This window comes from Silurus aristotelis, assembly GCF_946808225.1.
Source record: "Silurus aristotelis genome assembly, chromosome: 19".
Taxonomy (NCBI): domain Eukaryota; kingdom Metazoa; phylum Chordata; class Actinopteri; order Siluriformes; family Siluridae; genus Silurus; species Silurus aristotelis.
Genome location: NC_139592.1, coordinates 15,247,522 through 15,272,965, shown reverse-complemented (window position 1 = coordinate 15,272,965; position 25,444 = coordinate 15,247,522). Strand labels below are relative to the sequence as shown.

The window sequence follows — 25,444 nt, the reverse complement described above, 5'->3', positions numbered from 1 at the left end:
AGGTTTGCACACACTGCAGGAGGGATTTTGGCCCACTCCTTCACACAGATCTTCTCTAGATCAGTCAGATTTCTGGCCTGTCGCTGAGAAACACGGAGTTTGAGCTCCCTCCAAAGATTCTCTATTGGGTTTAGGTCTGGAGACTGGCTAGGCCACGCCAGAACCTTGATATGCTTCTTACAGAGCCACTCCTTGGTTATCCTGGCTGTGTGCTTCGGGTAATTGTCATGTTGGAAGACCCAGCCTCGACCCATCTTTAATGCTCTAACTGAGGGAAGGAAGTTGTTCCCCAAAATCTCGCAATACATGGCCCTGGTCATCCTCTCCTTAATACAGTGCAGTCGCCCTGTCCCATGTGCAGAAAAACACCCCCAAAGCATGATTCTACCACCCCCATGCTTCACAGTAGGGATGGTGTTCTTGGGATGGTAGTCATCATTCTTCTTCCTTTAAACATGTTTAGTGGAATTATGACCCAAAAGTTCTATTTTGGTCTCATCTGACCACATGACTTTCTCCCATGACTCCTCTGGATCATCCAAATGGTCATTGGCAAACTTAAGACGTGCCTGGACATGTGCTGGTTTAAGCAGGGGAACCTTCCGTGCCATGCATGATTTCAAACCATGACGTCTTAGTGTATTACCAACAGTAACCTTGGAAACGGTGGTCCCAGCTCTTTTTTAGGTCATTGACCAGCTCCTCCCGTGTAGTTCTGGGCTGATTTCTCACCTTCCTTAGGATCATTGAGACCCCCACGAGGTGAGATCTTGCATGGAGCCCCAGTCCGAGGGAGATTGACAGTCATGTTTAGCTTCTTCCATTTTCTAATGATTGCTCCAACAGTAGAGCTTTTTCACCAAGCTGCTTGGCAATTTCCCCGTAGCCCTTTCCAGCCTTGTGGAGGTGTACAATTTTGTCTCTAGTGTCTTTGGACAGCTCTTTGGTCTTGGCCATATTAGTAGTTGGATTCTTACTGATTGTATGGGGTGGACAGGTGTCTTTATGCAGCTAACGACCTCAAACAGGTGCATCTAATTTAGGATAATAAATGTAGTGGAGGTGGACATTTTAAAGGCAGACTAACAGGTCTTTGAGGGTCAGAATTCTAGCTGATAGACAGGTGTTCAAATACTTATTTGCAGCTGTATCATACAAATAAATAGTTTAAAAATCATATATTGTGATTTCTGGATTTTTTTTTTTAGATTATGTCTCTCACAGTGGACATGCACCTACGATGACAATTTCAGACCCCTCCATGATTTCTAAGTGGGAAAACTTGCAAAATAGCAGGGTGTTCAAATACTTATATATATATATATACACACACACACACACACACACACACACACACACACACACACACACACACACACACACTGATTTCATTCTACTGCAACATTTACCATTTTCACATTTTTTTTTGTTGCTCTAATGATAATCATAAGCGGAATGTCAGTCACCTGACCTGAATTCAATTGAACATGCATTACACCTGGATGAAGGCAAAAAGAACAAGCAGGAACTGAAGACAGCTGCAGTAACGTTATGGACATATATATTTTTTCACATTCAGCTGTAAGGTCAGGTGAGTTGGCCCAGGGCACAGTTGGCATTCTAGTTTATCCACTGTTATCTTTCACTCCATCCCACATACGATCTCTATATGGGCTTTCCTTTGTACACAGGAGCATTGCATTACTCCAACATATTTGCTCTAGGTGCTTAATTCTGTGTCAAATAATAAATACTACAACATACAAAGACTTTCAATACATTTGACTGCTTCTGCTTTGTGGCAACAGTTTGGGGAAGATCTAGGTATAAAGGTTTGTTGTCCAAAAATATATTTTGACACCATATAATCACACCAGTAGACTGTGCGGTTACTGTTTTGTGTGGGTTCAAGCGTGCTGAAAAGTAAGAAGCTTGAATAACAAGGATGGTTGTTAACGTGTGTGTGCGGCATATCATACTAAACAATTGGCAAGGGTCATGGGGGTTTAATATACTGGAATGGTAATTCAATTATTTTTTGTATTTGCTGTACACTGAAGACAATTATACCAAATATACCTTTGTGGTAAACCACCTAATTTTCAAGTGATCAAAAATACATGAAACTGTGGTTGACAGGTGTTTCCCAGTGCCAAGATATGTTCTGTGAGATTGACTATTTAAACAATTTAAATAGCTCTTAATGTCCACTCTTTAAATGTACTCAGTAATGCAATTACTCAGTTTAAGGCATAAAATGTTTGCGGTCCAGAGCCTCAATTGACCTGTATCTTGTTGGTGCCACTCTTACATTGCCCCACAACTATGGAAAAACTTTCCAATGAATGTTTGGGACTCAGATACAGTCTTAGTCTTCAAGTCTATTTAAAAAAATAAAAACATTTATTTCTTCAAGTCTTTTGTCAGTAGACTTTTCTTAGGTAAAGGAGCAGATCTGGGAAGACCTTGGTTATAATGTGTCCTCTGCTGGCCTAAACTCTGCATTACTACTTGTATTTTAATACATTTTTGTTCATGAATATCTATTTATTTTTTCTCAGTAGTCACTATTCTCTTTATTTCATAGCATTTCTCTCGAATGTAGGCTTTGGTTTAAGTTTTTATCCAATCAGAATTTAGCCATCTGCTTCAAGGCCATCACTGTGAACACTGCAGTCGTCCTATAGATTCTAATCCATGTGTCTTAAAGCTGTTGCTTTAACTAATCAGATTATGATTTGCTCACTCCAAGGCCCCCTAGAAGGCATCCAACCATGTCTGCATATTCACATCCTTTGATTGGATGGTCAGAGCTAGTCAGAGCTTTCTGTACAAACTCCAGAAGCTAAAATATATTTGTGTGGATTTAATAACCTGGATTTAATAGTGAATTTAATTTTTCATTCCACAATGGCTGACAGAGGAGAAGAAATTTATTTGTTTGCAGATATATTTACAAGGACATTTACAAGACAGACTTTTCACTGAAAGCTGGACATTCTGGGCAAAGGTTGGCCAAAACAGTTAAAAACATGTGTTACAATTTTTCATGAAAATTCTACACTTTTGCATTTCTTTCCTGTAGAATTTGCATTAAAAAATACATTTAGCCTTCATTTCAAATCCCCAGGAAAACCATAATGCACAGAAGAAAATGCACGGAAACGCGGGCGATATTAAGAGGGTAATATTGATGCTTCTGCTCGAGATAATGTATGCAGGTGGTGCAGCCATGACTGCAGTAAAGAGAGACTTGTTGAATAGTGTTAATTGTGTTTTTTGCTTTAGTAATGCCATTTACTCTGCATATCTGTCTGTGAAGCAGCACCCCGTTATACTGTGTTTCTGTATATTGATGGTTTCTATAGCCGTGGTTAAAATGCTATTAAGAGGTGGATTGAGTCAGATATGACAGCACTGAAGGCCTAGGTGTGAAATGCATAGCCCACCAGTGGTGTTTTATTGAACTGGGATATTTGGATGCTCTGATGCTCTATTGCTCATACTCTCATGGGTTTACTTAGGTTTGTTGACAGTGATGTGCCTGGGCGTTTCTTATCCCAGAGATCCCTCATATTTGTGTTACCTTCTGGCTCTCCCTTTTAGTTATGCTGCCATCGCTAGTCTTGCCAGAGACTCTGATTATGCCATACAGTATACTTAACTTGCATGTAACAATGGGGATACTTAAAAATCCTAATTTCTCGCTCCCTGTCGCCCGTCTACTTTCTCTATTTCGTTTACTCTTTTCTGTTGAGTTAAACATGCTCTTCAGGTACAGTGACTAGTGATCCTGTCCCTATTTTCTATTCAGATATGAGTTACTCAGTCACTCTGTGCAGCTCTGGACGGTTCCACCTGAACAGCCTAAAGATCCATGAAGTTACTGAGCAACTCAAAAACTATGATATGGACTGTATATAATTTCAACAGTAGGCTACAATGGCTGAGGATTGCAGTATGCACGGCTAGTTCTGCATAACTGGCTATCACTGAACAGTACACTTCAACGATGATGCAACAATAATGAATGTACATTGAGTGCCACCAAATTGGGGATGGGTTCCCTTTTGAATCTCAAGGTTTCTTTTTCATAACATCTGAAGAGAGATTTTCAGCACTGGCTCACTCATTAGAGGTAAACTTATAAGGAAAACACTTATAGGCACTAATATATACATTCGAATTTAATAACCTATTTATCTTTGTAAACCGGTTTGTTACAATTGCCATTGTTAAAAGCGCTATACAAATAAAACGGAATTTAATTGCATTGAATCATCTTTTGTTCACAACCAATCCCTCTGGGTGTTTTAGGCATTTTTCTACATCCGCGAAGCGCTAAGAATTTGGGCTGTACGGCTTTCCGTAGTGCGTAACGCGCTAGGCACTTCCTCTTTGGGCTTGAGTTGGTCTGTGATCATAGCTGCGTTCGGAAAATAGCAGCCATGTTTGCTAATTTGAAACCTAAAGCAATCCTGTTTATGATTAACATCACTTGTATCATCTCCTCATAGATTCTAAACCCGGGACCCGAAGGCAGTGGTGCCTATTTAATCGTAGGAATACGAGGTTAGGATTTTTACAATTATTTTTTCCAGTAAAAACTTTGTACTTTGTGGGTGATGCTGTCTTAATGTTTTCCCCTTTTACCGTATCTCAGCAAAACAATGTGTGGCACCAACAAAGGCTAGACATCTGCACTTACCAGCATAGCATGCGTATAATGTGGGATTCCTCAAAAATGGGTTAGACACCAATCTCGAATCACTTGCGAATCATCTTTGACTTTTGGTGTTTCCTTTTACCCTGTTAATGTGTCGATAGATTTAACATTCTTTAATTAAACATAAAGATGATCTCTCTGTCTAACGCATGTCTTATTCATATTTCACTCCATGCACTGGGAAGGAACACACTACGCATGTAGGCGTTTAAAGTACGTCGGAGGAAAATAAAACCGGGCAAAATGAAACACAACAGTACTACTGTTCTACAGGCCAATGACGAGGGCTTAAAGGAAACAGACGTTGAATTGGCGATCTGTGTTTCTGTGATCTGTCTTCATACAACGAAATAAAAGTGACTGGGAAATATTTGAGGTCATCTGATTAACTGTAGTTTCCGTTTGATTGCCATATCAAATCTAAAATTACCCTGTGCATTAATTTTGTTTTCTGTGCACATCTTATTACTTGATGCCAATCTAAAATCTAAAGTATTTTTCTTTCGTTTTATTTGTACGGCGACACACGTTAGTTCCGTAATTAATGGCACCTAAGCAGGGCCTGGACGTTTCCATCGGATCATGAATGCATTTGTCGTGTTGAAACGAATAGGACTCGGCGATCCAAAATCACACGTTTATGAAATTATAGAATTATAGTGTGGGGTCATTATATATATTTATATAAAGATATGTATAGACATATATAGAATATAATATGTTGTTATAGGTTCTAATGTCCCGAATATTCCAGTAAAGCTCATTTCATATGATTTAAATCAGATTTTATTTCATCCACTACGTTTGACTCGATTCGATTAGTCACAAATGGTTCAATTACAGTTCGTGTGTAAATGTGAGGATGTCAGCGTATTAAAATATATATATATATTTTTTTTTGTGTATGTGCAAGAAGAGTCGGGTATCTTGTGTGTTTATTCGTGACATTAGAGGCGGAATTGGGGGAAGCACGGTGTTTCCGGTCACTGCGACTAACTCGTGTTCATCGATCCCCGCACCGCGCATTGTAATAGCTGTATCTCAGTGCACTTCAGAAACAAGTTCCAAACATGCAAATGTTGTTGTTGTTCATATTCTTAAAAAACTTCGTAGATTGTCTGAAAAAAAACGAAACAAACCCCCCCAGTCTTTCTAACCAGCAAAAGTTTTCTTGTGCAGTCATTTAGGTGAATTTAAAAACCTTCATGTCTGTCATTTCATATTTTGTAAAACCAGTCCCATGGAAAGTACTGGAAGGGCAAGGCCGGGTGTTTTTGGTTTTTCTATAGATTAGACATCATAGATAGATAGATAGATGGATGGATGGATGGATGGATGGATGCAACTGTATTACCATCACATAATACAGGTGCAAAGCAATGCAGTTTGGCGTCCATCAAATAGTGGCATTGTGCAAACTTACAAGTGCAGACGTAAATGTAAACGTAAATGTATGTACAGCAAAGAAATATAAAGGCTATCAGCAGTGAACATGCGCAGAAGCACAGTTGAGAAAGTACAGTAAGAATATATATGCATATAATCATCTATAAGTAAAAAAAAAAACAAACAAACATTTAGAATAAGGCACAATATATGCACAGAAATAAAAGATATACAAAATATGTACATTGTATGGACAAAGGTACCAGGATAATACAAAGTGTGTGTGTGTGTGTGTGTGTGTGTGTATATATATATATATATATATATATATATATATATATATATATATATATATATATATAATATACACACATTATCACATTATCTATTGGGATGTATTCAGAATGTACACAGTGCTGGGGAAGTGCATAGTGATTACTGGCCATATAATCAGTGTTCTATCAGTGTAGTATAGAGTTTAGAAGGGTGGTAGTTTTTGCCTCTGAACCTGGTTGTACCACTCATTTGCTGATATGCTGTATGCATTTCAAAGTGTTAAACAACTTGGTAAATGGAACATTTTGTTTGAAACCATATGGTTTTAAGTGATAAATGATTGGAACAATGGGCTCCTGAGCAGCACCAGCATTTGTTCTATTATCTGGAGCTTGGAAGATTTGCATCTTGTTGATGTTAGTGGGGTGTGGGGGTGGCATACTGTTTGTCCCCTATTATTCACAGTGACTAGCCAATCATAAGTGTGTGTGTGTGTGTGTGTGTGTGTGTGTGAGACCTAAAGAAGACAAAAAGCGCTTTCTTCTATGTTTTATGCCCCCTGTGGCTGTTGCATGCACAGTAGTTTGATTAGATGTTTGACTGGCTCCATGTGGTTCTTTAAAGAAACTCCATTGGTAGTTATTGAGTTATAGGTGAGAGCTGCCTAATGGCTGGATGGAAATTCTGGGGGTCGTGATGGCGGGAGGAGCTTTTTTTTTTGTGGAGAAAAGCTGTTTTAAAGCTGAGGAAAAACAGGAAAATTAACAACTGACCAAAACTGTGGTCTGAAGTGCAAAAGCATTGGTCATAGCCCGTACAGCAAAATGAAATGTCGTGGCACTTTGTGTACTTATCTTATCTTTTTATCTCATCAATTTTTTTGGTGTATAGCAAAAATAAAACAAACAAACAAACAAACAAAGAATTGACACAGATTTGTATTTTGTAATGATGAACCTGGTTCTGAAACCCTAAACTCATGATTGGAGCCTTCCTCAGGGGGTTTCCCTATGCTATGTTAAGAGGTATACCAAACATGACAAATATTTTGGGTTGTCACATTGCAGTGCACAAGTACTGGTAGCAAACCTGATGAGCAAAGCACAATATGAGCCAAAGGACAGAGCTAGAGTAGTAAAGAGATGGGACATTTCTGGGATATTTGCAGTGATAAAAAAAAGTAAAGCATACTGGATGTTATGCACTAAAATGTGTGCTATAATTTGTATTTGACAACAAGATTATTAGAGATGAAACTTCTCTTAATTGTTTAATCAATGTACACCTTGTTATTGTTCTGGTATTTGATTTTTTTTTCTGATCTATGTACAGATCTGAATAGTGATATGAATGTGAATGGCATCACTACTGCAGATGAGGGCAGTCAATCTGGCCCCCACCCTCCTCCTTCCTCTTATCCCCATCAACACCATCAGTCCATCATGGAATATGACTACTTGTGGGCCCCAAACCATTATAATACTGCCATGGGCTCTGGCTTTGGCTGTGTCACTGGCCATGGACCAGCTCAGAAACAGCAGCAACCCTCTCATGCATTTCAGGGACACTATCCAGTCACCAGGACCATGGGGAGTTCTCAGCAACCCCCAGTGACAAGGGAGCAGTACTGGGGACTGGGAACTCCTGGTCAGCAGCAAGGGGGATCATCTATGACAATCCGATACTCTCATGGCATGTACGATGCTTATCCAAACCAGGTGCATACGGGCATCTCACCAATGCAGCATCAGCAGCAGCCTGCACCAATGCAGCGGCAGCCTTCAACGGTGCTTCATCACCAACAGCACCAGCAGCAACCCCCACCTCAGCATTTGCAGCAACAACAGCAGCATTATGGCATGGTGCCAAACGGCGTACCCTGTTATCAGTCTCAGCATGCACTTCTGTCTTCTGAACCCTCTGACCCCCTGACTCCACTGATGCCTGTTGCACAGATGTTTACCCCTTTACGAGGAAGTCCGCAGCACCATCACATGGGCCATGGCAGTATTGACAGTTCCGTGTCGAAGCAGGTATCAATGATGTCACCAGCTGCAAAGCAGGATAATGGTTCACCCCAGAAAAAGCAGAGTCCAGTGAAAGGCAGTGTGGCCCATTCCTCTGGAATTCAAGGTGAATTTGAATTTACAGTTCAATTCAATTCATATTTATTTGTATAGCGCTTTTAACAATGAACATTATCTCAAAGCAGCTTTACACAGATAATGTGTGGATAAAAATGAATATGTTCTTTATAAGTAAGTTTGTCCCTGATGAGTGAGCCGGTGGCGACTGTGGCAAGGAAAAACTCTGTGATGGCATAAGAAAGAAATATTGAGAGGAACCAGACTCAAGAGGGAACCCATCCTCATCTGGGTTGCACCGAATGTTCATTTATTACAGCTAAACGATGTTGAGGTGTGCAGTGATGATCAAATGCAAACTGTAGTCCTGAGTCAGTGTAGCAGACTGTTGACATTAACTACAGTCCAATCCATCCTTAAAGCTCTTGTGTTACTCCGTAATCTCATGGATCTCCAGGCCGTAGATGTGAAATCATCCCCAGCTGCACATAGTACATAAGCTCGGCTTTAATTCAAGACAACGCTCTCTTTTGACTGCATGTTTTTTTATAATAGAGTAGTTTACTTTTTAGTCATTTTGAAACAAGATATGCTACATGGGACAAAAAAGTAACATATCTCATTAACATATAAATGTAATAAGCAGAAACGTAAAAACTCTTTTTTAGTAAAAACAATAATATTAATAGAGTGCAAGGATGGGCAGCCTAAGCGATTGTGGATGTTACCAGAATGTCTTGTGTAAGCGAGCTTTGCTTTAGATCAGGATAAGTGAGATTTCTTTTTTAAGTATGTTTGATATAGGTAATAATAGATAAGAACATGCGTAACATGCATACTTCCCCTAAAACCTGAAATGGTGTAAATTTTTGTTTCTCTGTCTTTTTTAGACTAGCACTTCTTAATCAAATAATTTTTTTATATTTTAAAATAGAAAAAATGTGAACAGGAAATGATCTAAATCAGTGATTTTATGCACTGAACTGCATGTTCACAAAGCTTTTTTGGATTGAACATGCAGACAAACTTTTGCATGCGATTGCTGAGGCGTTTGCATTTTCTTGCTCTACAAATCTAGTTGAATTTGAAAACTTTGGGGGCTGGTAAAAGATGTATATTCCAAATTGGATCATACCCTTGGATCATAAAAAAAAAAAAAAAAATAAAAACTTTAGAAAGGGAAGTAGATACACAGGCTGTGTTAGTCTATACATCTTTAAAACATAAATATACTTATCATGCCCATAGACATTTAATTACTTTTTGGGAACATTTGCTAATTTAATTTAAATGAAAATATGGTTTCTAATATAAAAGTCTTAATGAATGGCATATTTCAAGCATTAAATCTCAAAGTTTCACCTTGAATGGGGAATGTGGGACTGAGAATTTTACCTTGAATGCAGTTTTATTTTTTTATAGCAATAGAAAAATTTTATGCACACACACACACACACACACACACACACACACACACACACACACACGATTATCAAAATATTTTGGTTTTATTAATTATTTTATCTTGGGCTTTTCAGACATCTTTTTTCAGCTTTATTTGATTTTTTGTAAGCTGTTGCACCCATTTGTTTTGATTTCTTCATTAGAATCTCATACACAGACAGGTTGCACAAGCTGCAGCTGGCACGATTACCGATTACTTGTTACCGCCAATATATCATCTTTTATTTGCAGTATCATCGCCATTTGAATTGAACGTAATAATTAATTCTTGGCTGTCAGTTTTCTCGGCCGAAGTTTCGAGGCCATTTTAGTTTTATTTTCTCGTTGATGTTACTTTAATGATCACAGGCGTAGTCCTCTAAGAAAGTGCTCGTCCTTTTACAGCTGATTTGTGGTTTTCAAACTGTCCAAACATTTATCTTTAAGGCAAATTAGACACATTAGCTCATCAGATAGCTTTAAGAATTATTACTTCAATAACAATTCATTTAAGCTCCATGTGCACAAGCAGGGAGAGCTTATTGCGAAGTCATTCAATTTTCCCTGCCCTTTACTAAGCTAAGTGTCCTGTACAGAAATTCCTCTATATGAGTCTTTGTATTGGAGTGCTATATCAATAAAATTGAAATGAATAAAATCCTACATCATGCCCCCCGCTGTTGATGACTGACAACAATGTGTTTCATGTGCACATTATGTAATTATAGAGGATAGAGGATACGTTTATTTTACAATTTCAATAAAGCTGTATAAACTGTACGTTAATGTGATCTATGGTGAGCAGCAGCAGAAATAGATGACTTATTATATTCATGTGATTTGAATTATATTGTTTAAGTCCCTGTTAATTTTTGTGCAAATTTTTTGCATTTAACAGCACTTTTTTTCCACATTTTGTTCACATAACCAATATAAATTACTAGGCTGCATTTCATATTGGTTACGCTGCAAAAATGTTATAACCACAGCCTGCCATCACTGATTTGTTTGTGTCTGGATGTCAGTAGGATTGTTTTTTAGTTTTGATCAGCATTGCACAACATATGCTGAATTTTGCTACTTCACAAGCACCTAAAATGCCAAACTTGTTCAAACACATACATTTTTATTACCCTGATTGGTTTAGTTAACATTTTTTTATTTTCTATTGTTGGTTTCAGTCTGTAGAAATGATTCCTATCAAGAAGTGGATCAAGAGTGCAGTGGGACTAAGAAGACATCTGCTCTCCAGCTGCTGTCCACAAATGAAAATTTACCCATGAAGGCCTCAGGAACTTCTCTAGTGTCCAATAATGACCACACGTTGCAAGTTCGGCAGTCAGCCATGGAAGCGGAACCTGGAAAACTGTGTCATGAAACCACTTTCAAGCATTTGAGTCCAACTTCCATCTCTGTCACACCTCCATCAATGGCTACAACTTTTCCTCTAACTATTTCTGAGCCTATTTTGGTATCTCCTCAACCAATGCCAGTACATGCTTCAGCTTTACCAAAGCCAGCAATAAGTACTACATCAGCATTGGCTTCTACTTCTCAATTACTCTCCACACCTCCCTTAAATGTCCAAACACTAAGACCTCCTGTGGTCAGTTTGTCTCCATCTTTTGTTACAGAGCCTGTAGCACTTTCGACTTCAATGTCTGCTAGTCCTCAAATGAGTGAAGGCTTTAAAGCATCTTCCCCTCCTATATCTACATCACCTGTAACTTTATCTCAGAGCCAGTCTTTGGCATCACCTTCCAAGTCCTCTGCAGTTCGGCGTATAGCCCTTTCACCTAAATCAGAAAACCAAGATTCTATGGTTCTACAGGTTTCTCAGTCAACTTTGTCTCAAAGTACACATCTTTCTGCTCTTCCTAGGCCTACTTTCTCATTGGCACAATCGCATGCTAAATTCCAAGGCCCTCAAACCAATTTTTTAACAGATACATCTGTTGATAATTCTCTTCTATGTACATTCCCTACAACAAATGCTGTTACCTCTACTTTTTCCTCTTCTGTTTCTTCTCAAAAGAGTTTACCTCTCCAGCAGTTCTCTCAGCCTTCCCTTGTTGTAACTAATACAAATGTATTAGCGTTTTGTCAGGGAAAAGGCCATGCCTCTTCTCATGAGTCAGAGCAGCAGACCATTGACGTGTCATCTTCTCCATTGAAAACCAACACTGCATCTGAAGATAGCTTGACTCACCATAAAGTCAACGTGGCAAGTTTAGTGTGTAAACAGAAAGGCCAAACAGATCCCCCCAGTAAAGCTCTTGAGAAAATACCAGAGTCATCATCAACTATCCCTGGTACAAAAGAACCAGAGAAGAATATTTTACCTGTAGTTAAAAAGGATATATGCACCAGCAAGGACCAAACCAGTTATGCGAAAGGAAATAACACCTTAAATAAAATATGGGATTCTGAGACTAAGAATTACATATCTTTGGCTGAGATAATGTATGTTAATAAGTCTGAACCAGTGGATTGTTGTGAGCCCAAACAGGACGCAAGTTCCTTCATGTTTGCAGATGGGCCCATCAACAAAGACTTGAAAGATGCGTCAGAAAATGATCTGAAAGATAAAAACTCTTGTGAAAGTGATTCAAAAGATCTGACCACTAAGAACTCTAATGAAACGATGCCACTCAAGCACAATGATCAGATTTATAATTCCTTCGATGGCACTCTACAGACTGACACCTCACAGCATTTTTCATCTTTAAATGACTTCCCTGTTAAGTTTTATAATGGTGAGTGTTTTCAAAACGTTTGAATGAACACTTAGAAATACATTATTAATAACAAATTGGGTTATTAGTTTTTCTAACGGCATGCTCAGAAATGATTTATTGTTTATTGAAGTAGTATTTTTATATTTGACATTAGTAAATCATAAGTTACTGAGTTTAGTATATATTTGTATGAAAAAACTCTGCCTGGTATTTAACTACATAGGCTTCATTGGTCATATAGTATTGCAAGGCTTTTGGTGTGATATCTGTACGATAGTTGTGTCCCCAGAAAAACTGATAAACCTATAAGGCTCTACGTTATATCTAATCATTCAGGATAAATATGCAACAGATATTTCATGGTCACGCAATATCTTGTTTATTTACATATTGACAGAACAGATTAAACTCAACCCACAGTGAAGCAAGTCAAAAGATTCTTGAACTGGGATAATGCAGTCTGAGAGAGTAGGATTACATAATGAGGAAGAATGAAATAAAACCTTATAGAAAGTATTTTGACCATACTATATTAGTACGATTCTATGTGTTTGGTCATTGTTTAAAAATATATATTTATATATTTTTTTATATCAAGCAAAACGAAAGGTAAAGTGAAAAAGCATTTTTAATTTTAAGCATTTTTATTAAGCATCAATTTTACCGTCTTTGCAGTAGCAGACACAGAAAGGAAGGAAAGCATTGGAACATCTGGTACATCTGACACCTGCCTTCCATTGCCTAACACCCCGTGTTCAGCGACAAAGACAAAGGCACGCAAAAGTGGAAAGGATTCAGCTTCTCCTGCTCAAAGTAAAGCAGCTGTCTTTTGTCCATTGGCCAATTAAATGCTGTTTCTATTTAATATTTAGAATAGTAAAAGAAAGAAACTAATTGTTAGTAAGCTTATATATTGTTTGATGATTAAAAAACCATTTTTATTCTTTATTAAATGTGTACATTTTGTTTCTTAGGTTCATTAAGAGCCGTAAAAAGAAAGAGAATTTCTAAAGCCCCCAAAGAGGTCAAAGTGAAGGAGAACAAGAAAAATAAAGAGAAATTACCATCTGCAACAAAGAAGAGCAAAACTACCAAAATGACCATTGCCTCTGCTAGCACTCTTCCTGATGGAGCTTCATCACTTCTGCTCAAAGAAGACTTTATCGGCGATTTACAACTGAACCATGATGATCACTCAGTTTCAAAATCTGAGAATCTGCAGAAGGCCAGAACAAAAGAAAAGGCTGTAAAGTCTCCCAAAATCAAAGTTGTTTTAGATGAAAAGGCAAAGGATGACAACGATGACAGCGAATTGATAACAGGTTACAAATAATTTACCTATTTGCTTCAAGTGCATTGTAGAAGGGTGGGTCGGCCTGAGAGGTTTCACACTGGATCACATGGCAATTTGCAGCATTATATCAAATACATGGACAAGCTCAAACTTTTTACATTTTCTGATTTCATGAAATGTCTCATACTGCTCCTAAGATATAAAAAGCCAGAATTCCTTTGATTAAAAAAAACAACAACCTTGATTTGACCTTAATTGTGCTAAATGGTATCTGACAAAGTGATTATTTGTGTATAGAACATATAGATCATATTTACACCTCAGTGAACTGAAACACTGATAAAAGCAACATCAGTGAACCTGGTAACAGAAAAGGAACAATAGTTTTTTTTTTTTTTAAATGTCAATAATTTCAGAACGTTCAGTATTGAGAATTTTTTTTTTAATTAACACCCAAGTAATTTTTTTTAAATAAGGATAGATCTGATGATTTTAATAGTTATAGAATAATTTTTTCTAATATTTACTTGTTACAAATCTACCACCATGGTGTGTGGGTTGGGCTTCTTCGGCTAAAGTCTGGGTTTTTTTTTTTTTTTTTTTAGGAGACACCCCAAGGCGGCGAATTGCTACAGAAGAGCAAGTCATCTTCCCTCTTCTTCAAGGGTAAAAATCATAAATTATTATTTTGTTAAAATTCCAAATTTTAACCCAAACTATTGTTATCCATATCAGTAAGACTTGATTTAAATAACAATTGAAATGATGCAAAATAGTGCATTTATTTTATTTTTTTAATCAGAGGATTTGTATCACTGAATTGTATCACCTGTTTTTCAACTTAATATAATGAATCGTGCAAACTATACTATGATACTCTAGCAGTATTCCTGTTTTAAGTTATTGTAGTGTTTAATTAGCTTTTGTAAACTTTTTATTTTTGATTTTCAGCTGGAGGCGAGAGATCCGTGTGCGGAACCTTGGTGACCGCCTAAAAGGAGAAACTTGGTACTACACTCCCTGTGGAAGAAGAATGAAACAGTTCCCTGAGGTCATTAAGGTAAGGGTTAATCCTTTCTACACTTCTGATAGATATAAACATAGCTAAACGGTTAGTCACAGCTTAAAAAAAAACAGCTATTGTATTCTTTTGCACTTTTTTCAGTTTGGATTGACAGACTTTTGTAGAATTGTCAGTGATAAAAATCTTTGTATATATGCCGGATATGTCTTTTTTTTTTTTTTCCCGATTTGTTGTTACTGTAGTTTGTTAACCTTTTTTTAATCCAGCGTTGGTATATGTTTTTTTAGTACCTGGAGAGGCATGAAGAAAATCTAAAAGGGGTGACTAGGGAGAACTTCAGTTTTAGCCCCCGTATGCCTGTAGGGGACTTCTATGAGGAGAGAGACACACCTGAGGTCTGTGGGCATTTATTTCTCATCCATACACTCATTGAGCACTTTATTAGGAGCACCTGCACACCTACTCATTCATGCAGTTGTCTCATCAGCCAATCATGTGGTAGCAGTACAGCACATAAAGTCATGCAGACATGCGAGAGGTGCAGTTCTGTTGATATAAACACCTTGTAGTTGAGTGGAGGTCAATGGAAAAATATCTAGGTTCAAGCTGACAGAGGTTATGGTAACTCTGATTACCACCTTGTACAACTGTGGTGAGCAGAAAAGCATGTCTGAATGCACAGCAAAAAAATCTTTTCTTAATTATTAAATAAAACAATAATTAAAAAAAATTGATAAAAAAAATTATTGTTTATAAGTTTTGGTTAAAGATTCTGGTGAAATTTTGAGGAAGTTAATGAATGTTTTGAATTTGAAAAGTGTTGCAGCCTTGTGGGATGTACTTACTGGCAGGATAAGCAAGTAACAGTTAAAACCTTAAAAGATGGGGAGTATTTTGCTCAATACAAAGTGCTTTTATAAAGGAGTAGTTTCCATAGTTTGCAAGGAATTTAACTCTTGAGCAATGCTGATACTTGATCCGACCTTTTAAAACAGAATATAGTCAAACAATTACGGCCAGTGGTGGCCTTCTTTGTAATGCAGGATCAGATACTAGTGAGAGATGTTGAATTAAAAATGAATCAGTAAATCAGCAGTATTAACTTAAGTCTAGTTGTTTATAGAGAAGTGTGATTTGTTGGTACTACCGGAATCCACTGAGAGTCTAGTTCACATAAATGACATTTCTTAAAATATTGTTTTTATGTTTTGATTTTTTTTATGAAAGAAATTTGTTATTGGCTTGTCTTTATAATTGCAGGGAAAGAAATGGTTTCTCCTGGCCAATGAAGAGGTCCCATCCATGATTATGACAATAACCGGCAGACGCGGTCGCCCTCCAAACCCTGACAAGGAGGTCAAGCCTCAATCTAGAGCTCCTCGGGCCAAGCGGGCCCAACGTAGGCGCCCAGGCAGGCCTCCCAAATTGAAAGGGGTTGATCTGCTGAGCAAAATAGATGCCAGGCTGCTGAAGAGACTGGAGGCAAAGGGTGAGAATCAAAGATTTAAGGCTTGAATATCCTGTTTAAAAAAAAAAAAAAGAAAGAAAAATATAAATACATCTAATCGGAACCTTTGTTTTTAACATAAATTAATGACCGTTGCTGATTAACTGGCTTAATTACCAAATCACTAGAGAACTTTTTTTTTTTCAGATGAGTTAACAGAGGAAGATAAAGTCAAACTGGCCAAGATCAAGAAGAAAATAAAAAAAAAGGTAAATTAGCTTTTGGGTCTTAATAAATGATCGTGTCCTGTTCCAGTGTTTTATTCTGCTTGAGATGACATGGTTTACATACTGTATATGTAAAGTTTTTTTTTAGGGATAAAGAATATGGATGTATTACAAAGACTGACATTTGATGTCATATCTATCATATAACATTGAATAAAGCTATCTGATCTGTCTGTATGGCCAGAGAGCATGCAACCACCTGTAAGTCTGTGGTTAAAATCTTATCAGGATACAAACTATTTAAATAGAAACACAAGAAGCTTGTCTCAGAATGTAAAAAAATAGTCTAAAATTATGTATTAAAGGTGGAGCAGACTGAAACCCAAAAAATATTCGTATGCAAGAATTAAATAAAAAAAAAAAAAGCAATGTAATTGGTCATTCCCTCTCTTCCTTCTCCAGCTCTTTTTCTTGCTTTACAGACTCCCTTGCTGACTCCTTAAATTGCCTTCCCCTCCCTATGACTCCAAGCTTTCTTAATGTCTCCTCAGAACAGAGATCAATCTACATTGTTTTATTAGTCATTATATGAAGATTTTTATTTGTCTCTGTATGTTGGGGATTTCTGAAGTTCATCCTGGTTACCTTGTACAAAGTGTGTCACCCTGTAATTCATATTTTAATTTCTTTACTTAGGCAAGAATGAAAAGGATGGAAGATGCTAAAAACAAGAAGATCAGGCAGAAGAAACAAAAAACTAAGGTAATGTGATCCAGAGAAGACACACTAAATGTTTAGGGCAAAAGAAATTCAGATTAAACAACAAATTCAAATACTGTTCACATGTATATATTTATTCATTTAAAGCCAGAAATCCCTATATTATGCATTTATTCTGTATATATTTTTATTTTATAGTACTGTAATATCCGGACTACTAAGCGCACCCATATATAAGCCGCACCCACTGAATTTGACAAAGATTTATATTTTGAACATAAATACGCCGCACTTGTCTAAAAGCCGCAGGTGTCTACATTAAACTAATTAACTTTACACAGGCTTTAACGAAAGACAGTGCCTGTTACACGGCTTGTATCTAAACAGTAGCCTACCAAGAAAGTCATTGTTCACTGTCTTCCTCCCGCCTTTCACAACAATTTCTCTCGGGAGTTTATCTTTTGCATCGTCGTGCGTTTAAAAATCACCATCGGTGAAGCTTTTCTCCCGATGCCGTGCAGCTCAGAACACAGGTGAAGTGCGTTATTTTTTATGCCCTCTATATTTTATCCATATTTATGATGTGTTGCTGCCCGATTCAGTGGGAGCGCATCTGATTTGATATGAAGAATATCATTGGTTCACCTGAACCCGTTCGGCAATTTCATTGGTCTAATGTTATGGGGTTTTTGTTTTGAAGCTTGTAAAACCGGGAAAAACCCAGGAAAAATCCACAAATTAGCCGCTTCGTTGTTTAAGCCTTGGGGTTCAAAGTGTGTTCGGAAAATACGGTATATCTTTGTCCAAATGATACATGTCCCCAAAGAAGACTATTTGCCTTTGACAAAGCAGCTGGAAGAACTCTTATTGTGATTTTTTTTTTCTTCAACTTGTAGCATGGCTAACACTAAATGTCTCAAAACTACTAATATTATCACTACTGACTGAAACGATTTGTCATGTAAATTCATTTGCTGCACAGAAACACCGCACCAAGTTAAAATATTCCCACAAATTATTTTTGGACATATGTGTTGGTTTTTTTTTGTTTTTTTTAACAATGATCATTCTCACAAACAGCTTTACAGAAATATGAATATCAATTTAGATTTAGATCCTGATGATCAAGTCAGAGGCGATATTAAGTAGTAACAGGCAGGGGTTAAAAATAACACATTAAACCATTCAAAAACAGACTTATAGAGATGTCCTGCCATACTACAAGATGAGCACCAGAGTGCAGGATATTCATTTATTTATTTTTATTCAAACAAATAAATAAACCCAAAGCAAAACTAGATAAAAAAAAAAATGTCACTAGTATGAGGATTTTAAAACATTATATTGTTGCAGACTCAGTCCCCTGGTGGTCTAGTGGTTAAGATGCAGCACTCTCACCGCTGCGACCCGGGTTCGATTCCCGGTCAGGGAACCATCCCCAGCCACTCTTAGTGCCGGTCCCAAGCCCGGATAAATTGGGGAGGGTTGCGTTAGGAAGGGCATCCAGCGTAAAAACATATGCCAAATCAAACGTGCAGAGGATCCGCTGTGGCGACCCCTAACGGGAGAAGCCGAAAAGAAACTTCTATATTGTTGCAGACTCCATTCTGTCAGTCACAGATGCACTAATAATGGGTGTCTATGAGCTCATGTATGGGAGAAAGGGCAGATAATGCTTTCCTCCAATTTAATCTGCCATGTAAACCAGCAGTTCGAAATTATACATCTAGATACCATCTCATATCTTGGTGAAACCAAGTTCCCCTTTTCCTTCTCTGGTGGGTAGGTTTTGAATGATGGGGGAAGACCTATCTGATTAGTGTTAATTGGCTGGTTTTCCAAATTTGAATAGAAGAAACAAAACAACTAATCTAGTATTTTTTTTGTGAACAGTTGCAGGAAGACCAATCTCAATCTTTGGAAAAAGTTAGCAACCAGTCTGCTAATGATCAACCGAAAAAGCCAGGCAGTAGAAGGAAGGTTTCTGAAGAGCAGAATGATGAGGACATCAGTCCCATGAAGAGGATGGCAGGAGCCCGAAGCAAAGCTAAAGCTCTTGCTAAGGCTCAGGCTGAAGCAGAGGCTCAAGCGCAAGCAGCACTGGCAGCTAAGAGGCAGGCGGAACGAAGGGCACAGGCCAAAAGACGCTTGGAGGAGAGGAAGAGGCAGCAGAAGATCCTAGAGGAGTTGAAAAAGCCCACTGAGGACATGTGCCTCACTGACCACATAGTGAGTGCATAACAGAATGTGTGTTATGGTGTTGTATTTTCAATAGGGCTGTCAACGCAAATTCATTTTAGTGGCACTAATTTCATTAACGTGCGATCAACACGGCATGCATTTAAAAAAAAAAATTTTTATAATCAATAAACATTTGTTTTACTGATGCCCCAAGTCTCAAAACAAGCACCATAAACTGCCATGATGCAAACAACCGTCAATTAAAACCATCTGGGTGGAAACATAGCAAAAGTTCAGTTTTGGTGTCCTGATGAGTTACATCATTTTAAACATACAAGAATATTTTGTCTTCATGCTCCGAGTATGGTTTCACTAATAATAAACATACATTTGCATAAAGCTCAGGTATTTGCATATTTGCACATATTTGCACGTGTCCATTCTCGTGTTGATTAGAGTATTAAAAAGTATCAAAGTAAGGTGCATTTAGAACAGATGACATAGACTCATGACAAATATATTAAATATATTATTTGATTGACAGCTCTAACGTTTAACAATCAAAGTGCATGTAATTGTATTTGAATTGTGGCTTGTTAATTAATGATTGTATTGTCTGTTGTCAATCAAGCCTCTTCCAGAGTTGTCTCGCATCCCAGGACTGATGCTTTCAGGTGTCGTCTTCGCGCACTGTATCACAGTAATCGAGTTCTTACACAGCTATGGAAAGGTGTTGGGTCTTCAGTTGCCCAAGGATACCCCGAGTCTGTCCATGCTACAGGAGGGTCTACTGGGTCTAGGCAAAAGCCAGAGTGACCTTCTTGACCTGCTAATAAATCTGGTCAATGCTGTGTTGCATGATCCTGGTTTGCCATCATACTACCAGGTGTGTTGATTGTGTATACTGTAATGATTTTGTTAAAAACCTCAAAGTGAGTTATCTAATATTTGTGTTTTCTGAGGACCCTGATTAAGCTTTAAACTTTTATTAATGCTCAGCATGCACACTGTTTGTGGCACTTCGTGGTATTGTGGCCGTTATTATTATCACAGTTTTACCAGTAAATGGATTTTGTTAAATGTTTTTTTTTTATTATTATTATTATTATTACTACTCTTTATCTGAAGAGTATGTTTGCCTAAATAAGCTTGTGCACTAAAAGTCAAACCATTTTTTTGTAGTCATTGAAGATCCTTGGTGAAAAGCTGGTGGATTTGGAACTGTGCCACAGCACAGTATCTGAGGTACTCAGGATCTTTCTGGAATCTCATGGCTTTGAGAGGGATATATGCAATAGTCTTCGCACTAAAAGCTTCCAAAACCTGAGCCCTGAATTCAAAGCCTCTATCCTGGCTTTCTTGGTAGAGGAACTCAATGCCAGCAACACAGTCATTAAGTAAGATATAATCAATTATTTTAAATTTTCTTTTTTTTTTTTGTAATGATTAAATAATATTTTTTTTAGCTATACATGACATTTTGGTTTTCGGCTTAAAAGCTTAATTGTTTTGATTCTACAGTGATATTGACAAGACACTGGAGAACATGACTACCTACAAGAAGAACAAGTGGATTATTGAGGCCAAACTGCGCAAGTAAGGCATTTATCAATGAATGAAAGCATTTTAAATCTTAAAATTTAAGATTCTCAGTGCTAATCTTTTTTTTTTTTTTTTTTTTTTTTTTTTTTTTAATGCATGTGTGACAGAATGAAAGCTGCTTTAGCACGTAAAACCGGTCGCTCTGAGGACGAGCTGTGTTTTGAGGAGCGGAGGCGCAGTACCCGTGCTTGTGTGGCTGAAGATGAGAGCTTCGCAGAGAGCAGCTTTCTGGAGAATGGCAGCTCTCGCCAGCGTAAAGACGAGCTCAAATTTTGTGAGGTAATGCATAGATTAACCCAAGGTTCCCTAGTGGTCTAGTGGTTAGGATGCGGCGCTCTCACCGCTGCGGCCTGGGTTCGATCCCTGGTCAGTCAACCAACCCCAGCCATTAGGGTTGCACAAGCCTTAGTGCCGGCCCCAAGCCCAGATAAATGGGGAGGGTTGTGTTAGGAAGGGCATCCAGCGTAAAAATATGTGCCAAATCAAACATGCGGATGGTCCGCTGTGGCGACCCCTAACGGGAGAAGCCGAAAGAAAGAAAGAAACAAATGCATAGATTAACCTAAATAAAAATTCATAAGGCCTGTCATTTTACTGCTAGTTTACAAATCCTATATCCATGTAATGAAATAATGTTAACACGTTTAATATAGTAGATTGTGCTAATATAGTAGATACATTTTTTTTTAAAAACAATTACAATCTGTTTTTGCATAAAATATAGTAAAAAAAAAAAAAAACATTTTTACTGCTCATTTTTTTTACATAAATCATTTTGAAATTTAGAAAAAGATCAATAAAAAACAAGAAAGTAAGAAACAGGCCTAGAATATTTCACAACAATCTGTCTGAGATAAAAGAAAGCTGATTTAATATTACTTTTAAAACAATCAAATATAAGTCTGGAGTCAATATTCACACCCAGGTCTACTCTATGTCTTTCCAATCTTACCAGAACTATTCACAAATAAAAAAGAGCCAATGAGTTTAAAATGTCGTCTATAACATGTACTGTATTTTCTTACAGGCTGAAAGTTCAAACAATGCAAGTGTTCCTGAGCTGGAGCGACAGATCGATAAGCTAACCAAGGTAGGACTTTCAAATTCCTGAAGGGACCAGATAATATGACATTATTCAATATCATATCACAACATTTTGACATCATGACATAGCTATTGGAGTTTTTTTGGGTTCTAAGGCAATTTTCTTGTTATTTATTGTTGCAAGTAACTAGCAAGATATTAAAATCTATTTGATTACTTTTCTACCTTTTCCTTATTAAATGCTTTATTCTGTTGTGGTATGTTTTATAATTATATGTAAAACTTTACATTCTTAAACATTTTTAGTAAATTTATATTGTTTCAGAAAATTTATTTATGTGACGCATAACCTTTATAGTGTATTCACTTAAAGCTGCATTGTTAAGTAATGTGTGTGCAGCATTGCTGCTGTACCAAAAACACACTGAAAAGTCAGTATCATTGCTGTGCTTAGAATGGTGATGCGTTATGAGGCAGGCATGTTCACAAATATCATGTTGTGATTGATTACTGGGAGCTGAAACTAAATTAAATTGTGGAAAAACAATGTTGTCTGGTATGGTGCTGATGCATCTTTATGAAGTCATGGAAGAATCCTGTTTTTCAGCGCCAAGAGTTTTTTCGTAAGAAGCTGCTCCAGTCGTCACATTGTATGCGGGCAATGTTACTGGGTCAGGACCGCTACCACCGGAGGTACTGGCTGTTGCCAAATATTGGTGGTGTGCTGGTAGAAGGGCCAGAAGAGCTTTTAGGTGAGCCATGTGCATTTCATATTTTGTTGATTTGATTGTCTTGGTTGGACACATCATACCATAATTTTGTGCATGTCAACAATTTGCGATTATTGATGGTATTAAATCTTCTAATAAAAAAAAAAACAGTGATGAATCATTTGCTTTGCAGGAAAATACTATATGAAATACTAAAAATAATTTAAGTGATTTAAGGAATTAAAAAAAGAACTGAATTAATATATTATTATTTTTTTATTTAAAACTGATCTGTTTTACTGTTATTGTAGTTTGTTCTGCTAGTTTGGTAGTTTCGCCAACAAAAATATAGCAAAGACTATTGTACATTTTGGAAACAAGAGTTACAGCTAAATATAAGTGTTAAAATTAACACCACTTCACTGCTATTTGTCTTTTGGTAGCTTCAGAAGACGTTCTGCTCAAGGATGAACCCATGCCTTCTGTTGAGAATGAGGTTAATTCTTCTTGGAAGGTGGATAACATAGTGGAGCCACAACTATCTCCAGTGTGCAATGCTACCAAAACACACCAACCTTTTTGCCCTCACCCTTCCAATGTCGCCCCTCCCCCCTCTATTTCGTCTCCTTCAGACGCAGACCCTCTACCAGGTGAGGCTTCTCTTATGAGCAGTCCTCGAGGGGGGGGGCGACCCCGCAAAATCAGGCCAGAAGTTGAGCTCCATTTACGCACAGTCAAGAATCGCCGCCGCCGCCACAGTAGATCAGGTAGCAGTGATGTAGTGCGTGGGGAAGGGCAAAATTCTGAAGTTCAAGATCTCACCCAGTCTGCCTTGCATTCAGTATGGCACCCATCTCAGTGCTCTGTGACGTATGGGTCATGCGATTCCTTTGCATCAGGGGCTGAGAATAGCAAGGATAGTGGCCAGTCAGAAGACTTCATGAAGGAGCACAGTGATAGAAATCAAATGTTGACTAATGAGTCATGCAAAGAGGAAACACCATGTCCATGTTCATCCATGTCTTCTACTAAAGAGACTCCCATTGCTCCTGGTATTAGTCCTCACCTTAGACCAGTCACAATACCACAGGTCAGTGATATTCAGGTCTGACTGATTTTTTAAATGGAATTATGATATGACATGGTCTGGATAAATAGTGTGTTTTGTTATTTATTTTCTCTAATGTTTAACAATCAGAAATTATTAAGAATAATTACAATTCTAAACCATTGTTGTTTGTGATTTTCATGTATTTTCATTTAGAATAAGTGTATATAATTGTGCCTTTACAGCTTTTGATTTGTGTACTCTATTCAGGTTTCCAGACCTGGCAGGAGGGGCAGGAAAGGCAGTCGCGGTGGGTGCAGGAATACAGTGAAACGCAGGGGCAGACCCCCCTCCTCCCCCTTTCAGGAACTTGAACAGAAGTATTTCTCTCAGCTAGTGGTCAAGCCTGTTCCACAAGGTTAGTCTGTTTTTAAATTTTGTTTAATACCAAATAAATCTTATTGTAATTTATCAACATATATTATTCGGACAACATCTTATTCCAGCTTCCTGTTTTTGTCCATTTTTCTAGGAACGCTTTGCACTAGTTTTTTGTATGTGGTTGTGTGGATTTGCTCGTTCAGTCAGGCATGATGTTAGGTGGCAAGACCTGGGGTTCAGTCGGCATTTAAATTAGCTTTGAGTTTAGGCCTCCATTAGGGCTTTGTGCAGGCCGTGCCAAATCTTCCACACTTTGACCAGCCATGTCTTTACATCTTGACCGTGTGCATTTTTGTCATGCTAGAACATGATTGGGCCCACTCAATTTCAGTTAAGGGAAACTATTGATAAACTATACAAAGACAATTATTAAATTATTAAATGTCAACAGTCTGGGAAAGGCCCAGACATTGGTGTGATTGTCACCAATTCTCACTATTTTATTGTATGTCATCATTTACTGTAGTCCGAGTTCAAATTGGGGTCTGTATTTGGTGGGTACAGTTTATTAATAATAATAATAATAATAATAATAATAATAATAATAAGTAAATGACTGTGCTAGCTTATGTTCTGAACATGCATAAATCTGGTTTGTGGTTTAAGCAAAAAAAAAAAAGCTTGTCACATTGAAAACTTCTATGTACATGCATGGCCTGAATATTCTGAGCAAATGGAAAATATAGTTTGTGTTTACACAAACTTAATCTCACACTGAATATCTGAGAAATCTAAACTTTTAAGTAAATGTATTAAAATGTATTTCACATAAGTGTTTATTTTTATGAAACCATATAAAAACCAACAATAAATATTGGCATCAATATACATTTTTATGAAGAAAATGTGTGTGTGTGTGTGTGTGTGTGTGTGTGTGTGTGTGTATGTGTGTGTGTGTGTGTAACTGGTTTTTACCAGTTGGAGTTTGAAACAGGTGGAGACTGCCTAAACCCCAGGGGCAGTGGTAACTCGGGGCCCTTAATATAAATAGATAGATACAGATGTGTTATCGCATAGTACGATACACAGCATTGAGTCCTGTTGATTTGATTT

The 25,444-nt window shown here is 37.5% G+C and overlaps 1 protein-coding gene across 1 annotated transcript in view; it reads left to right on the top strand.

Moving 5' to 3' along the window:
- Positions 1-4,306: 4,306 nt before the first annotated feature.
- The window catches only part of baz2a (bromodomain adjacent to zinc finger domain, 2A), a 36,691-nt gene continuing 15,553 nt past the window's right edge, over positions 4,307-25,444 (top strand). The window contains exons 1-20 of the mRNA XM_083521597.1: positions 4,307-4,572; positions 7,721-8,521; positions 11,097-12,671; positions 13,329-13,466; positions 13,628-13,975; positions 14,553-14,613; positions 14,899-15,007; positions 15,259-15,366; positions 16,232-16,460; positions 16,626-16,687; positions 17,342-17,407; positions 19,259-19,594; positions 20,178-20,432; positions 20,729-20,943; positions 21,068-21,142; positions 21,256-21,427; positions 22,176-22,238; positions 22,800-22,944; positions 23,346-23,992; positions 24,221-24,368. Of these exons, the coding sequence (XP_083377723.1) occupies positions 7,735-8,521; positions 11,097-12,671; positions 13,329-13,466; positions 13,628-13,975; positions 14,553-14,613; positions 14,899-15,007; positions 15,259-15,366; positions 16,232-16,460; positions 16,626-16,687; positions 17,342-17,407; positions 19,259-19,594; positions 20,178-20,432; positions 20,729-20,943; positions 21,068-21,142; positions 21,256-21,427; positions 22,176-22,238; positions 22,800-22,944; positions 23,346-23,992; positions 24,221-24,368 (5,539 nt within the window). The 5' untranslated portion in view covers positions 4,307-4,572; positions 7,721-7,734. The remainder of the gene's footprint in view (positions 4,573-7,720; positions 8,522-11,096; positions 12,672-13,328; positions 13,467-13,627; positions 13,976-14,552; positions 14,614-14,898; positions 15,008-15,258; positions 15,367-16,231; positions 16,461-16,625; positions 16,688-17,341; positions 17,408-19,258; positions 19,595-20,177; positions 20,433-20,728; positions 20,944-21,067; positions 21,143-21,255; positions 21,428-22,175; positions 22,239-22,799; positions 22,945-23,345; positions 23,993-24,220; positions 24,369-25,444) is intronic.